General features: G+C 43.3%; 3 protein-coding genes across 6 annotated transcripts; 1 reads left to right on the top strand and 2 right to left on the bottom strand.

The window, feature by feature from the left end:
- Window positions 1-3,711: 3,711 nt before the first annotated feature.
- Window positions 3,712-7,034, bottom strand: LOC100843856 (CASP-like protein 4A2). 3 transcript variants are annotated; one of them, XR_002962765.1, is made up of 3 exons: window positions 6,232-7,034; window positions 4,298-4,545; window positions 3,712-4,199 (listed from the first exon to the last, which is right to left on the bottom strand). XR_002962765.1 is itself a non-coding variant. In XM_014898405.2 (2 exons), exons 1-2 carry the CDS (start codon window positions 6,838-6,840, stop codon window positions 4,348-4,350), a joined length of 807 nt encoding a protein of 268 aa, XP_014753891.2. In that variant the 5' UTR covers window positions 6,841-7,034; the 3' UTR covers window positions 3,712-4,347. The 3 variants fall into 3 exon arrangements, 2 of the variants coding, with proteins under 2 accessions (XP_014753891.2, XP_024313930.1); XM_014898405.2 differs by having other exon boundaries at window positions 3,712-4,545; XM_024458162.1 differs by having other exon boundaries at window positions 3,712-4,510.
- Window positions 7,035-8,003: 969 nt separating this feature from the next.
- On the top strand, window positions 8,004-12,541 carry LOC100834489 (sorting nexin 1). 2 transcript variants are annotated; one of them, XM_024458929.1, is made up of 11 exons: window positions 8,004-8,143; window positions 8,253-8,393; window positions 9,652-9,787; window positions 9,912-10,045; window positions 10,570-10,641; window positions 10,788-10,938; window positions 11,188-11,321; window positions 11,431-11,499; window positions 11,612-11,691; window positions 11,936-11,996; window positions 12,092-12,541. In XM_024458929.1, exons 1-11 carry the CDS (start codon window positions 8,132-8,134, stop codon window positions 12,299-12,301), a joined length of 1,200 nt encoding a protein of 399 aa, XP_024314697.1. In that variant the 5' UTR covers window positions 8,004-8,131; the 3' UTR covers window positions 12,302-12,541. The 2 variants fall into 2 exon arrangements, with proteins under 2 accessions (XP_024314697.1, XP_003567293.2); XM_003567245.4 differs by having other exon boundaries at window positions 10,779-10,938.
- Window positions 12,510-13,734, bottom strand: LOC100843546. The gene is made up of 3 exons (XM_003564625.4): window positions 13,281-13,734; window positions 13,057-13,110; window positions 12,510-12,966 (listed from the first exon to the last, which is right to left on the bottom strand). Exons 1-3 carry the CDS (start codon window positions 13,569-13,571, stop codon window positions 12,733-12,735), a joined length of 579 nt encoding a protein of 192 aa, XP_003564673.1. The 5' UTR covers window positions 13,572-13,734; the 3' UTR covers window positions 12,510-12,732.
- Between the last annotated feature and the right edge of the window lie 71 nt (window positions 13,735-13,805).

Here is a 13,805-nt window from a genome sequence, read left to right as displayed (position 1 = left end):
CTGTGCCCTAGGCCTTTGGATGGTATATTTAGTCCTAACCTCGTTTAACATCATTGTCCAGCATCTCAGACTGCATCTTGCCATCGTTCCCGCCCTGCTGCATTTCTTCCATGTCTTCACTGACTGGTGACTGCTGATAGTGGCCACGAGCTTCAAACCTCAACTAAGTACTATTCTTTCCCCTCCACCTTCAACAAATCGACTCTAGTTTGGTGGATATGCAGTCACGTGTTAAATAGCAATTCTTACGCAATAATCTTAGTTCTCACTTACAGAAGCCACACCAATTGTGTCACGTGAGTTATGAATAATGATCATGGTTAATTGTTGACGTACTCAACAAAATACATTTGTTTATTTTTGGAATTTCATTCTTGTTCCACTGACTTTTCAAATCTTGATAGGAAAATCGATCTCCACTAGACCACACACACACACACACATTCATATTTTTAAAGAATCAGGTCTAGTCCCAAACACCAGGAAATTAAAGTGTTACTCCCTACGATCCTAAATTGTTGTAAAAATATTACATGTATCTAGACAGTTTTTAAAGAATAGATACATTCATATTTGGACAAATTTGAGTCAAGAATTTAGAATCAGGGGGAGTACTAGAGAACTAATTGCTAGTGCATAGTTGTTTGGTCTTGCTGCTCCGCTCAAAAACAAAAAGAAGTTGTTTGGTCTTACATTTTACGTTGGTGTAGAAACAAATCACATTTTCAGCCGCTTGAGTATTACAATATCAAAAATATACTGCGACAATATATATCATGACTGATTTAATAAAACTAATTTAGAATTATAAATGTCGGTATATTTTTCTATAAATTTGTTCAAACTTTGAGAAATATGAGCAAGGACAAAGCTAAAAAATAATGTATTATATTTATTTTTTTGACCGGAAACAGTAGGAGAGGCACCGTATTACATTTAGGATTGGAAAGAGTAGAAAAGTGCAAAATAAAATAAAATGAACGAGGTTGCTGCTTGCTGCTATACATGCCTGGATTGAGTATCTGACGGATGGCTGCTGCCGTATTCCGTCAAATCTCTAGCCTTCCCCGAATTGATCGAGAGTTCGGGACATAGTTACATGCCAGAAACAGGCCCGGGAATTGGTCCTAACAGTCAAATCTCTTGTTTGTTCTTTTCCTAGCTTGACTTGTTCTAAGCTTATGCAGTGCACGTTTGTTGTTTGATGTTTTTTCACGAGACATTGACAAGAGGATGGAAACTGAATACATGAAGAAAAACTATCAGTCCATCACCATGGGTAATTGCCCTGTGAGGCTGTGACCTGTGCCTTTCTACTCTCTCCGCCTTAAGACAAAACTTCATGTCAGCTTCACTTTGGTAGGACTACTTGTTTCTACCTGTGCATATGCATATTTTCCGTTGTTCATACGTATTAGGACAAGCATTTTGTCAGGTTCTACCTGCACTCTATGCATGGATCTTCCACGTGTACAGTCATGTAAAGGGCTGGCTTCAGATTTAGATCGAGCACGACTAGTTAAACTAAGGATATCGTCATTTCAAGTTCCACAAAAAGTGAGAATTTGGACGGTTTCGGCTTAAAAGTTACCATACCGGTGCCGTAAGCTCCAGGGTGCGTGAATTCCCTTTCACCACGGCCGGCAAAACGCGTCGTCACTCGGCAGGTCATCGGCGTGCTTCGTAGGTCTTCGAACTCTCCCGGGTTCAAGGGTCACGCGCGTTCCAACACGAACTCAATACCAAAGCCAAACTACGTAGAGAACATTTTTTCCCCTGTTGGTTCTACAGTTTTCACGACAAGTCAAGCACGAGGTTCTGAATAAAATGGTCTCCGACGCGGGTTATTAACTGCTACAGATTGGGTGTGCATTTAAAAGGAAAAGAGGCTTTTGTTAAGCGCTAGTAGAGCTGCAAAATTGTGACCTGATGGTACCCCTTGAACCCTCTTTAGTTCAACCAAATGAACTAAAATTTTAAAATGACACAACTTTTTGGTAAATTAGTTCATTTGTTTAAACTAAGTAGGATCAATGGGTACCTCAGGGTCATCGTGTTGCACCTCTAAGCACTACCTACATTCATGTGTTGTGCTCTCTTACGAGTTATGACTCACGACAAAAAGTCCATACATCAGCCGTACGTGGGCTAACGTTTTCATGCGCTCGGTCGTATCTTCATTCATCGTAGGTAGATGTATTGCATCTTTAGAAGAAAAAAACAGAAATTTGCATGGTACCGATACATATAAAGAAGAACGGATGTAGTATTATTTTTTCTGCAAATTCATGTTGTACATGCTATTACACAAACAAGACAAAATAGACTTTGGTGAAAAAAAGGACAAAATAGACATTATATTTTCAATTCACAGTATCTTTTATTTATTCGGTTTTGGTATTGAGAAGTCACATGTTTTTTAGTTAGAGATCAGCCGACATGTTTACCCGTCAGATATTAAACCGACGATAGCAAGTGTGAGATAAGAGAATGAGGATGACCCTCACATCTTAATCCGACGGCTCTGAATCGTCAACTAATATTTAAGACTCATTTCTTAAAAATCGGTCAACTTGGAAATAACCACACCCTTATTTATTTTCTTTTTGTACCGTACATTATGAGTATCAATTAGGCAGAAAATTATACTCACTCCGTCCAACAAAAGATGTCTTAAGTTTGTCAGAATTTGATTTAGACATGACTTAGTATATAGACATATTCAAATTTAGTCAAAATTGAGACATTCTTTGTTGAACGGAGAGAGTATAATAATTGATATCATGATTTTTTTTAAATATATATTTTTCCATGATGTGGTATAGCCGACTGTACTATCTCGGCTTTCGCTTCGATCATCCGTGCCCGCATGCATTTCGATTTCAATTTTTCTTCACGCATCGGTCGCGACGTACATGAGTAGTTGAGTAGGGTACTGGCGACTGCTGCTCTGCTAGCTGAGTTCTCCGTCCCCGCCCGCCCGGGCAGATCGATCGCCAACTAGACCCGGTCGTACGTGCTCACGGACAGATCAAGCCCCGCGACCAGGTCCTGTCCCTTGGCTGCTTGCTTGCACGGCAGAACGTTGCAGGCACCCAATCTCGACGGCGACCCGAGCTCACTCTAGCGTACGAGAGACTACGAGTCATGTACGGGGACTCCCACGACATGGATCGAGCAGATCGGCGTAGCTATCTCGGTGGATCAGCGGGCGCGGCCTGCCTGCCGGGGCACAAAGCGCCACGAGTGGGTTTTGGGCAGGAGCTAGGTGGTGACGGCACCGTCGGCACGTCAGGCAACGCGACCAGATCTACGGGCGGACCCGACCAAAGTCACGGGATCGAACCCACACGTACGGGTCCTGCGTTAATCTGTAGGAAAGAGATGGAGAACGCGGGGAATCTTGAGCTGCCGAGATCATGGCTCATAGTGGGAGCCCGGACCCGTTCGTTCGTTCGTTCATCGGAGCTGGACCGGACGGCGGTCGGGGGACATAAACTTGCAGTCTTGCACGACAAGGGGTGCTGCCTGTGCATATATGCTTCTGAATACTCTTACGTACGTGTGGAGGGCGACCGTACCTTGGACACGGTCGCTACACGGGCAACAGCTCCCCGGTTTTGGCAGGATCAAGTGCATTACTTACAGTGTTGTGCGAGGGTTTTTCTTTAGGTGTGTCAGTACGAGAAAATCGTTGCAAGGGATTCACACTAGTCAGAAAATCACGCCTCGTTTGTCTTCATAATAAATCTATAAGCTACGGCTCGTCAAGAGTTCTCCGGAGGTCCATGTCAGGTACGTAGCCTAGCTGTCATGGATTTCACTACGTCAATGGCAAACAACTGGCCATTATGGGTCAAGCCCTTGACTGTGAAACTAGACGGAAGACGCTGTCTCTGCGTTTTCCGCAACTGCGGATTATTCTGAGTTGATCATTCCTTGACTGAGCTGGCTGCAGTTGTCCTGCAAAATTCTCTAGTTGTTCACCACCTACACTTGACAGTTTACAGGCTACAGCCACCCGGTCAATCCAAAGGCAATAGTCCTTTTCCTGCTCCTGGAGATCCTTCACCAAATCACCAGCCTCTCTACACTTCCCCTGTTCTTTTGCTTTTCAACGATGGAGCCGGTATCTGTCGACCGGTCAGCCGTTTCATTTCCCAGCTCTCAAATTAGCGCCATGGCTACGCGCCTACGCACTGTAGCCAGCACGGGCGCAATTAGCAAAGCTAAAACAAGATCAAGCTTCCGTTCAGAAAAAGAACAAGAACAAGAGCTGCATCACTGGCCGTCTTACTGATGTTCTGGTCTGTCACTTCGAAGTTATCTTCAAGTAGACGCTGGACCTTAGGCAAACACGAGGGCATTTTCCGTCCTCTGACCGCCAGTGCCATCCAGTGATAATACAGCCTCACTAAGATGTAGCATCGCCGGTGCATGGGCACTTGAACTCTTCATGGGACCATGGGAGCATGATCTGACTGTATTCACAATGAAGACCTCCCCGTGGCTGCAAACACCACAGCCCCAGCCGATGGGATCAGACTGTATTCACAACAAAACAAAAGTTTGTTTTACTACGAACTGCCGTGGCAACTGGCGAGCACAACTCTGCCTTCTTTACTAGTTGAACAGCTATCAATGGAATCAGAAATTCTGAATATGGACTAGGCATAAACATTCTGGACTGCCCAACATAGAATACTCAAACAAAGTGGCGGTTCAACAGAATAGAGATTTAGGCCGCTGTCTTAGTGGGACAACCATATGATTCAGAATTCAGAGGGACAAGTCCATAACCTATGCTTTCTGTTTCCTTGGGCCATTTCAACAGCTACCTAGGTTTCGTTGAAGAAATTCAGAGAATCTCAGTTTCGTGGACCTGACAATCTGGCATATACAAAAGAAAGTATTCGACTATATTCTGAACAATATTTAAGGCCAGCTTTAGACTAAAGTTAATCGATTGCCTGATTGGTTTTCTGTGTCTTAGTACTCTAGATTTATGGTTTAACTCTAAACTTCCAAATATAACATGATATGCATGTAGACATCAGAAATGAAACCGCAGCTAAGCAGCAAGCAAAAAATGCTTAACTCAAACCCTGAACAACAGAATTAACTGGAGGAAAATTTAGACCACCAGATTAATTATGCACCCATGATCTCATGTCTCATCTCAAGTGCCAGCTTAAATATGAACAGAGCAATCATGATGGAAAGGGGTTTACAGCCAATGATCAAGCTATGAATAATCACATTGGAAGGAACAAATGCAAAATTATCTTCTACTCCCTCTGTTCCCAAATGTAAGAAGTCCTAACTTTGTCCTAAGTCAAACTTCTTAAACTTTGACCAAGTTTATAAAAAAAATCTACCAACATTGACGATTCTAAATTAGTTTAATTTAATCCGTCATGATAGATATTTTTATACTATACTTATTTGATATTATGTTGATACATTTTTCTATAAAACTTTACAAAGTTTGACTTAGGACGAAGCTAGGAATTCTTATATTTAGGAAGGGAGGTACTCCCTCCGTCCCATATTAAGTGTCGAAATATTACATGTATCTAGACGCTTTCTAGACATAGATACATCCATATTTGAACAAATTTGAGACACTTAATATGGGACGGAGGGAGTAGTAGCAAACAAATGAGCTACATTAGCTAACAAGATCAAGAAAAGCATCTGGCTCCAGGGCTGCAGTATTAAGCAATCTACATCACAATAGTAACCCAATTTATGCCATTTGGTGTTAAAAGGTTGCATACTGCGGAACAACAATAAGGATCAGGGAAACAGAAGCTCCCTATCACCTGCAGCATATTAACAAACAAAAATTTCCTCCATCAACTCAATCCATACCGAATAGTTCAATGTCTCATACTTGACAGCTCGGACAGAGAGATTACAAATAATACTCCCTCTGATCCTAAATTCTTGACTTAAATCTGTCCAAATATGGATGTATTTATTCTTAAAAAGCGTCTAGATACATGTAATATTTCAACAACAATTTAGGATCGGAGGGAGTATGATATGATGAGTAATAGTCTAATTGAACAGACAAGTTTTAGAGGTGCAGATAAAATTTAACACCCAATCATTCGTAATGTACAGAACAATCTGCATACTCAATCACAGGAGTCTATCTGAACTTCTGATGCCCAAGCACCAGGGTCAATCGAGAAGGCCGGTCTTGCGCCACACGGCATTGCGTACCTGGCGGAGGTCCCTGCCCTTGAGCGTGCGTCCAGCGCCCTCCAACACCGAAAACGTCGTCATGGGCGACTCCCGCGCCCGAGAGCGCGCCACCATTTCGTGCGGCGGCAGCATCTCCTCGTCATCGTCGTCATCCGCTTCAGCAGTGAACTCATCCACCACCGGCGGTCGACGCAGCCTCGCTGCCGGCACATTCACCGGTGCAGACTGCGGCATATGCATCGCCGGCGCCGGTGCAGGGCGGGGAATGGAGGGGATCATGCGGGGAAGGGCCGTCACCGGGGACGCGGGGGACGACGAGGTAGACGAAGAAGACAGAGGTGGCGAGAGAGGTCCGAAGCGCTCGGGGAGAGCTTCGAGGATGCCCCCCGGCGGACGGCGGAGGCGGGGGATGGTGGGGCTAGGGTTTGCGGCGCGGATTGAGGAGATGAGGAGGGGCCAGCGCGGCGGCTGCGGCCGCTCGGGGGATGGGGCTCCTGAGGCGAAGAGGTCGTCCTCATCGAGCTCGAAGGCCACCGAGCCAGGCTGGTCGCCGGCGGCCGAGGGAGGGAGGAAAGAGCCGAGGAGGCGCTCGGAGCTGGGCGAGCTCTTGTGGCGGGCACGGTCCATAGTGCGGCTAGGTTGTGCGGGTGGTGTTAACCGGACTGGCGCGTGACGTCGGGAGCGCGACGTCCCTAGCGAGAGGCGGCGATCCGGCGGCGGCGAGCAGGTGGGTAGTGATCAGCGCCGCAAGGGAAGCGTGTCGATGCGGACTTGGGTCCACGAGTCTGTTGAGTCTGCCCTTTGGGGAAGAACAGGGACAAGCTCTTACGCTGGGGATTTGAGATTCGTGCGACAAATGGTCGCCGATTATTCTTTACCACTCAGCCAATGATTTTTTTTTTAAAACATCCGGCGAACTTTATTGATCATCAAAAGTTTTTTAAAATTAGAAGACCATCATCCTGAAAACAAGGAAAATTTGAAGAAAACTATGTCTAGCAATCTCATGAGTCACCACGCTGGCTTTCGAAGGACAACACTCATAAGAAACTATAGTCAAGTCCCAAGCAAGGATACAACAATAGCAGAATATAGTAGCTGGGTTCCAGGGATCCCATCATCCAACTACATCCGATGATCTAGTTGATGTTGAGCACAACTTTTGTTTTGCTTGCCTTATTGTTAATCCAACTAAACCAACTCCGACTAAAAGTGCCATTTACACAACTTTTGATCAAGTATTATTCAAAATTTGCTGATTTGTGCGCAATAGAAATAGAATAGAGAAGAGAACTCACTCTTCGACTTAGCCAAGAGTCAGTTAATATTCGAATTTAAAAAAAAATCTTTGATGTTTGAACCAAGTGTTACCCCAACGTGGGATAAATACAATGGACAATGTGAAAAATGTGTTTAAATAGGTGTTTTGATTCTCACATTTGATCTACAACACACGTTTTAGATCTATGGCACGTACAAAACAGTATTACTCCCTCCGTCCAACAAAAGATGTCTCAAGTTTGTCAAAATTTGGATGTATCTACACATGACTTAGTGTATAGATGCATTCAAATTTGGTCAAAATCGAGATATTTTTTGTTGGACAGAGGGAGTATGAAAAAAAAGGAGAAACAAAAGAAAAGCCTTTTTTTAATAGAAAAGTCTCCTTTTTTAGCGAAAAAAGAAATCGCGAGCTGTGGCAGGCCGATTTGCCGAACTTGGGCTAAACCGGATTGCTTAGGGCCCAAGATCCAATAACGTCCCACTGGTAATCCCGTAATTAACAAACTGTCGCTCACGAGAAAATTAAGAAAAAAAGAATCCTTCTCGTTTTCTTCCCCAGTCGCCCTCTTCTTCCCGTAGGCCGTAGCTTCGCCGTGCCGCACCAAGCAGAAGAGACCTCGCCGCGAAGCTAGCCATGATCTCCGCGGTAATTGCGGCACCTGCCCCCTTCCCGGCTTCTCTCACGCGGAGCTACCCACCACTCGCCCGCTCAGTTGGTAATTTTGCACTGAATCTATCTATGCGTGCTCTCGCAGGAGAGGAGCCAGTCGCAGAGCCCGCGGTCGCCGTCGGCGGCGGCGGCGGCTGGGGCGCCGTTCCTGTCCATATCCGTCACGGATCCCGTCAAGATGGGCACCGGCGTCCAGTCCTACATCTCATATCGCGTCATAACCAAGGTCATCTGATTCGTTCTCCGTTCTAAGTACCAAACCTGTCGGTTACTTCGATTTAGCATAGATTTAGTAGTTTATAGTGATACTGATCGAGTTGATAATTTAGTTAAGTCCCCGCGGCGATGCCAATTTCTAGAGCTATTTTTGCCTGGTTTTAGGTGTCAATCAGGCTGGCACAGTGGAAGTCAATTTATGGAATCTGATTTCCTGATATAGATCTGGTACTGGATTACTGGATTAATTTATAGGCCAGTAATTAATGAACTCAGCGATAGACCCCTACTCGGTGATGTCGAAACTCTTATGGACTTTGAGTAGGAAGCTCTTAACAGATATTCTGCAATTAGTACAGCTAAGTATGAGCCGGGGAAAGAAAATCATGGAAAATTGAATAGTTCTGAACCTTCACGCAAATGATCAATACAGGGATGCTCTGGGGCATCAGAACAATTTAAAGAAGGTCCCCTTTTTTTAGATGGAAACCATTCCATTACTTAACTTTGCACAGCAAGATCGCCGGCAACCAAATCATGCACAAAGGTAGGAGTAGAACCCGACCATACGGCTTGGGGCATCTGCTCCATCTTAGCACCTGCCGCTGCTATGGTGTCCGCAACCTTATTATAAGAATGATTACAGTGAAGAAAAGACACACCAGTAAAGAAGGTGCCCTTTTGATCATGCAAACTATGTTTGGTTTCAGATTTAGGGAAAATGTATATTCATATGTAATAAGGAAGCCAATACTTAAAAAGACTTTCCTTCGTTCACGTTAGGGAAAAGATTTCCTTTCCCAGTTGAATGATTCTATGAGGACATACCTTCTGACGCATCACTAGCACCAATGTGCGATTAAGGCCATACTTTTAGATATTCTAAAATCAAAATGGGTTTAATGTTCACTCAAGCAACATGACGAGGTTCTTGTGGAATGGCATGTCAATCATGTAACCTGCCAATTGACTACAAACTTTTCGTGTTCTGTTCTATTGCTACTTCACTTCTGTTTGTGTAGCTTATTGAGTTTGATGACTTGACGCCCAGCACTTGTATTACATTTCGTCCCCCCTACTTTGTCTTGTACTTGAATGCTATATAAGAGCTGTATCATGGTTACCGCTTTGAGCATATATATACATACATATATATATATATATATATATATATATATATATATATATATATATATATATATATATTGATGTCTATACGATGGTTCTGTTGCTATCGATTTACTGATTTGGTAATATTTTCTCTGTAGACTAACCTACCTGAATTCGAGGGACCAGAGAAAATTGTTATCCGACGCTATAGTGATTTTGAGTGGTTGCACGATCGGTTAGTTGAGAAATACAAAGGCTTTTTCATACCTCCCCTACCAGAGAAGAATGCTGTTGGTAATAATATGACAATATTTCATCTATTCCCTGTATCAGAGAAATATCTAGGCCACTGAACTGTAGTCTCACAATCTATTGTGTTCCATTGCTTACTGGGCTGTTATTATTTCTCTTTACACAGAGAAATTCCGCTTTAGCAAAGAGTTCATCGAATTGAGGCGCCAAGCTCTGGATCTGTTCATCAACCGAATAGCTTCACACCCTGAACTTAAGCAAAGTGAAGATTTCAGGATATTTTTGCAGGCAGATGAAGAGGTAGAAGATTTGCATAAGCAGAGTTGCTACAGTTCCTTGCTAAGTTTGGATCCATATAATACTTTTCTATGTTACAGATATTGTTGATCTTGACATATAAATGATAAGTTGAATAGATTGCTCTAATCTCTGTCATATTGTTCCTTAGGGTCACTGTTAATAGTCAAGTAAATCTTAGGCCAACTGTCTTATACTTGATTTGTACTGCATGAATGCTTTGCAATGTGATCATTGTTTTATTGCACACTGAAATTTCCATCAGAACAAAATAGGAGTAATTTCACTGCATAATTGAAAAGAGTTTGCAGAAACTCCAGTGGCTAATGTACCATCATTTGACTAAATATTGTGCTGACTGCAATAGGATTTTGCAGTCGTGTGCATCACAAGGCTGATCATCCTTGAAGTTTTCTAATAATGGAACTTTCTACGTCCACCATTCCATGCCTTGTATATATAAGGCTGATCATCCTTCCGGGGGCGTTCGTACAGCTCATGTTTTTTTTTTCCTGTGTGTGAAGCAGAAAATGGATAGAGCAAGGTCTTTTGAGACTGGTATATTTAAGAAGCCAGCAGATTTCATACAGATGTTTAAGGTACTAGTTTTCCATTGCTCAGTAAGACGTTCTTCTGCTTCTAATAAGATTACAGAAGAGTGTGATGGAAAACTCCCTATTTCCCTCTTTATATTTAAGTTTCACTTGCTGGTCACTAACCGGTGATCATTTTTTAGGATGTACAGTCAAGAGTCAGTGATGTTGTTCTGGGAAAAGAAAAGCCTGTGGAAGAATCTACTCCTGAATATGAGAAGCTTAAACATTATATATTTGAGCTAGAAAATCATTTAGCAGAGGCCCAGAAACAAGCATTCCGCCTTGTGAAAAGGCACAGAGGTAAATCTGCTGCCTATTTTCTTGGTAAATCAATTCATTTGTGACAGTCTCAATGTACAGTAGTAGTAAAAATTGTATGTTCAAAACTTGATCTTTGGAAAGAAAGGAACAATTGGTTGCATGATATCGTAATGAATGCAAGACTGTTGCTTGGAGGCCATGACAGATATCTCAACTTGCCCTTATTTATGTAATTTTATTGAACTGAATTGCAAGACCAATTACTCCATTCTGATTTTCATTCATTAGAACTTGGGCAATCTTTGGCGGACTTTGGGAAGGCGATTAAGCTTCTAGGTGCTTGCGAAGGGGATTCCTTGGAAAAGGTGTTTTCTGAAGTTGGTTCGAGGTCAGAGATGTTGTCAATAAAGCTTCAAAGAGAGGTACCCTTAAACTGTTAAGATACCACTTGGTATTATGTACCATATGGGACTTTGACCATCCATTTCAGTGGTTCTGCTTCCTAATGATGTTGATATGCTCTTACTATAGGCAGACAACCTTCTCTTTAACTTTGAAGAGCCTTTGAAAGATTATGTGCGTGCAGTGCAGTCAATAAAAGTGAGTTTTGTTCTCTTTCCATCTGCTAACTATAAAAAGAGAACTGCTTATAACTTTGAAGAAATGTCAAAAAAATTGAGGTCATGACTTATTTTCTCATGCTCATGAACAGACAACTATGCTTGATCGAGCCAATGCTTTCAGGCAGCACTTTGATTTGGATCAGGAGAGGAAGTATAAAGAGCTTAACCTGTATGTACTGCATATTGCATTTACCTATTCCATGCTCAGTGAGTAGGCTTAAATAATTTAGGATAACTGTCCTGAGGGGAGTGCCTTCACGTTATAGGATCATAACTAATCAAAACTGGGCCCTTCAATTTAAGATTCCTATGAATAATTAATCAAACCCTAACCTCTTAGCACAAGACAGGGTTTAAAGTCCTTATGGTCTTGGTCTCATGTTTAATCCATACTAATCCTACTCTGACTGCAGAGAAAAATTGAAGTTCATGAACCCTGAGAAGTTCTCTGAATCGGAAATGGAGTTCAACGAGGCAAGTTCTTATTAATTTTGAGGATCTATTTCGAGCGGTCAGAAATTGTGAACGGACAATTGTTTTGACCAGTGTTTTGTTTTGAGTTAGTGCAGTTGAAAGCAGCCAGTGAGGAGGCTACAAAGAGGTTTGAGCACATAGTTAGTGTAATGAATGGTGAGCTTGCACGATTCCAGGAGCAGAAAACAGCTGATATTGGACTTGCCTTCCATGAATTTGCGAAAGGTCAAGCAAAGTTAGCGAAAGATATTGCTGATGCTTGGCGCAGCGTCCTCCCAAAGCTGGAAGCTTGTTCCATGTCATAAATTTAATCTGTGTTGGCCTGTGATGTTTGAGATAGCAGTCGGCCCTTGAGTTTTAGGCTGATTTTTTCCAGTCCAATTTGACAGCGATTCCTGTATACTCAAAAGTGATTGTCGAAGTGCTCCGGTTGTTATATTGATACCGTTTCTTGCTGTGTGAGTGTGTACTCTGTAACACCAATTAGTCTAACTACCTGAATCCCTCAAGAAGTATCATCAATAAAGGAGAAAGAATTGTGGACAGTGGAGCCGTTTACTGTTGCTTCCTCTGATGGAATTTATATCTTCATTTTGTGAGAGGACATGAAAGAACTTGAAAAACAGGAATTACAAGTAACAATAGCGTATGTTAACCCTGCTGCATCATCTTCTTGACTGTCAAACTTGTGCAACTTGAACAGGTTTGTCAACTTGGAGGAAGTTGAGCAAACTTGTCAAACTCGAGCAATTTGAATAGATTTTTGAAGCGCCTCAAGGAGGCTTCTCATGATCCTCGGTTCCCCAGGTGGTTCCATGTCCTTCATGGGACCGTTCCTGATCGCCCGGAACACAAACCCGGAGCCATCGGTCGCTGGAGACACCAGGCAATCGATGTAGGCCAGCAGCTGCACCGCGCCGTCGTCGATTTCAACAAATGCTAACCTGATCCCACCGTCGACTTTGTCCACCTGTTCGCACATGAAAATCGAAAAATATTTCAGCTGTAGAAATCTTCAAAATAAAACTACAGTATATGGGCAGCTCTCCGATTGCCTTACCTTGAGAGGCACCGGTAGTGGCAAGGTTGCGCCTTGGCACAGGCTGTTTCCCCACTGTCGAACAAACAGGACACAGATAAGCACCAGTTCATGGCTATACTATGCATATACTCCCTCCGATCCTAAATTTGAACTAAAATCACGACAAGAATTTAGAATCGGAGGAATACTTCGAATGCTAACGCTCCTTCCAAAAAAGAAAAGAAAAGAATGCTTATGCTAACCTGAAATAGCAAGGCCTCGAACCGAGCCAAATCGATGTTGGCAGGCAGCTTGACGGTGCCGAGGCTGACCCCGTCGTCAGGCACAATGCCGCCCTTCCCCAGCACGGCACGCGGAGGATTCAGGGCCACCCTTAACCTGAAACTGGCGGGGAGCTTCTCGGTCTTTCCTGCTTTGAAGCAGCTCGAAGCAGAGCTGCCATGGCTGTTGAAGGTGCGCTTTGGAAGCGTCCCTGAAGAGCAGGAGCAAAGGATCCTGTGGACCAGCAGCTGCCTTGCGGTTGCAGCTGCCATTCTTTCGTCCTGCTGGAGGAGGCAGGATGAAGGTTCAGACTTGAGTTGGGACCTGGTAGTAGATTGCCATAGCCATACTGGAGCCGGTGAATGAAGTGCACCGGATTAACCTCTAGGGATGAGAAATGAATGGATGAGCTGATACCGCCCAGACAAAATTTTGGTTGGCTGATCACCCTCGCTTCTTATGGTTGAGAGTACCAAAGACTGGTCTTGTAATATAAAACTGTAAGA

The sequence above is a fragment of the Brachypodium distachyon genome, chromosome 2 (genome assembly GCF_000005505.3).
Source record: "Brachypodium distachyon strain Bd21 chromosome 2, Brachypodium_distachyon_v3.0, whole genome shotgun sequence".
NCBI classification, from domain to species: Eukaryota; Viridiplantae; Streptophyta; class Magnoliopsida; order Poales; family Poaceae; genus Brachypodium; species Brachypodium distachyon.
Note: the sequence above shows the minus strand (reverse complement) of the source record. Positions and strands in the feature narration are given on the sequence as shown.

What these genes read in the sequence shown, in the direction of transcription:
- LOC100843856 (XM_014898405.2), bottom strand. Translation starts at nt 6,840, where the DNA reads ATGGACCGTGCCCGCCACAAGAGCTCGCCCAGCTCCGAGCGCCTCCTC. An exon ending in AGGGCAGGGACCTCCGCCAG is followed by an intron (nt 4,546 to 6,231) that starts GTACGCAATGCC and finishes TTGTGAATACAG; the next exon opens with TCTGATCCCATCGGCTGGGG.
- LOC100834489 (XM_003567245.4), top strand. An exon ending in CAATAAAGCTTCAAAGAGAG is followed by an intron (nt 11,322 to 11,430) that starts GTACCCTTAAAC and finishes CTCTTACTATAG; the next exon opens with GCAGACAACCTTCTCTTTAA. An exon ending in GTGCAGTGCAGTCAATAAAA is followed by an intron (nt 11,500 to 11,611) that starts GTGAGTTTTGTT and finishes GCTCATGAACAG; the next exon opens with ACAACTATGCTTGATCGAGC.
- LOC100843546 (XM_003564625.4), bottom strand. Translation starts at nt 13,571, where the DNA reads ATGGCAGCTGCAACCGCAAGGCAGCTGCTGGTCCACAGGATCCTTTGC. An exon ending in TCGAGGCCTTGCTATTTCAG is followed by an intron (nt 13,111 to 13,280) that starts GTTAGCATAAGC and finishes TTTGTTCGACAG; the next exon opens with TGGGGAAACAGCCTGTGCCA. An exon ending in CACTACCGGTGCCTCTCAAG is followed by an intron (nt 12,967 to 13,056) that starts GTAAGGCAATCG and finishes ATGTGCGAACAG; the next exon opens with GTGGACAAAGTCGACGGTGG.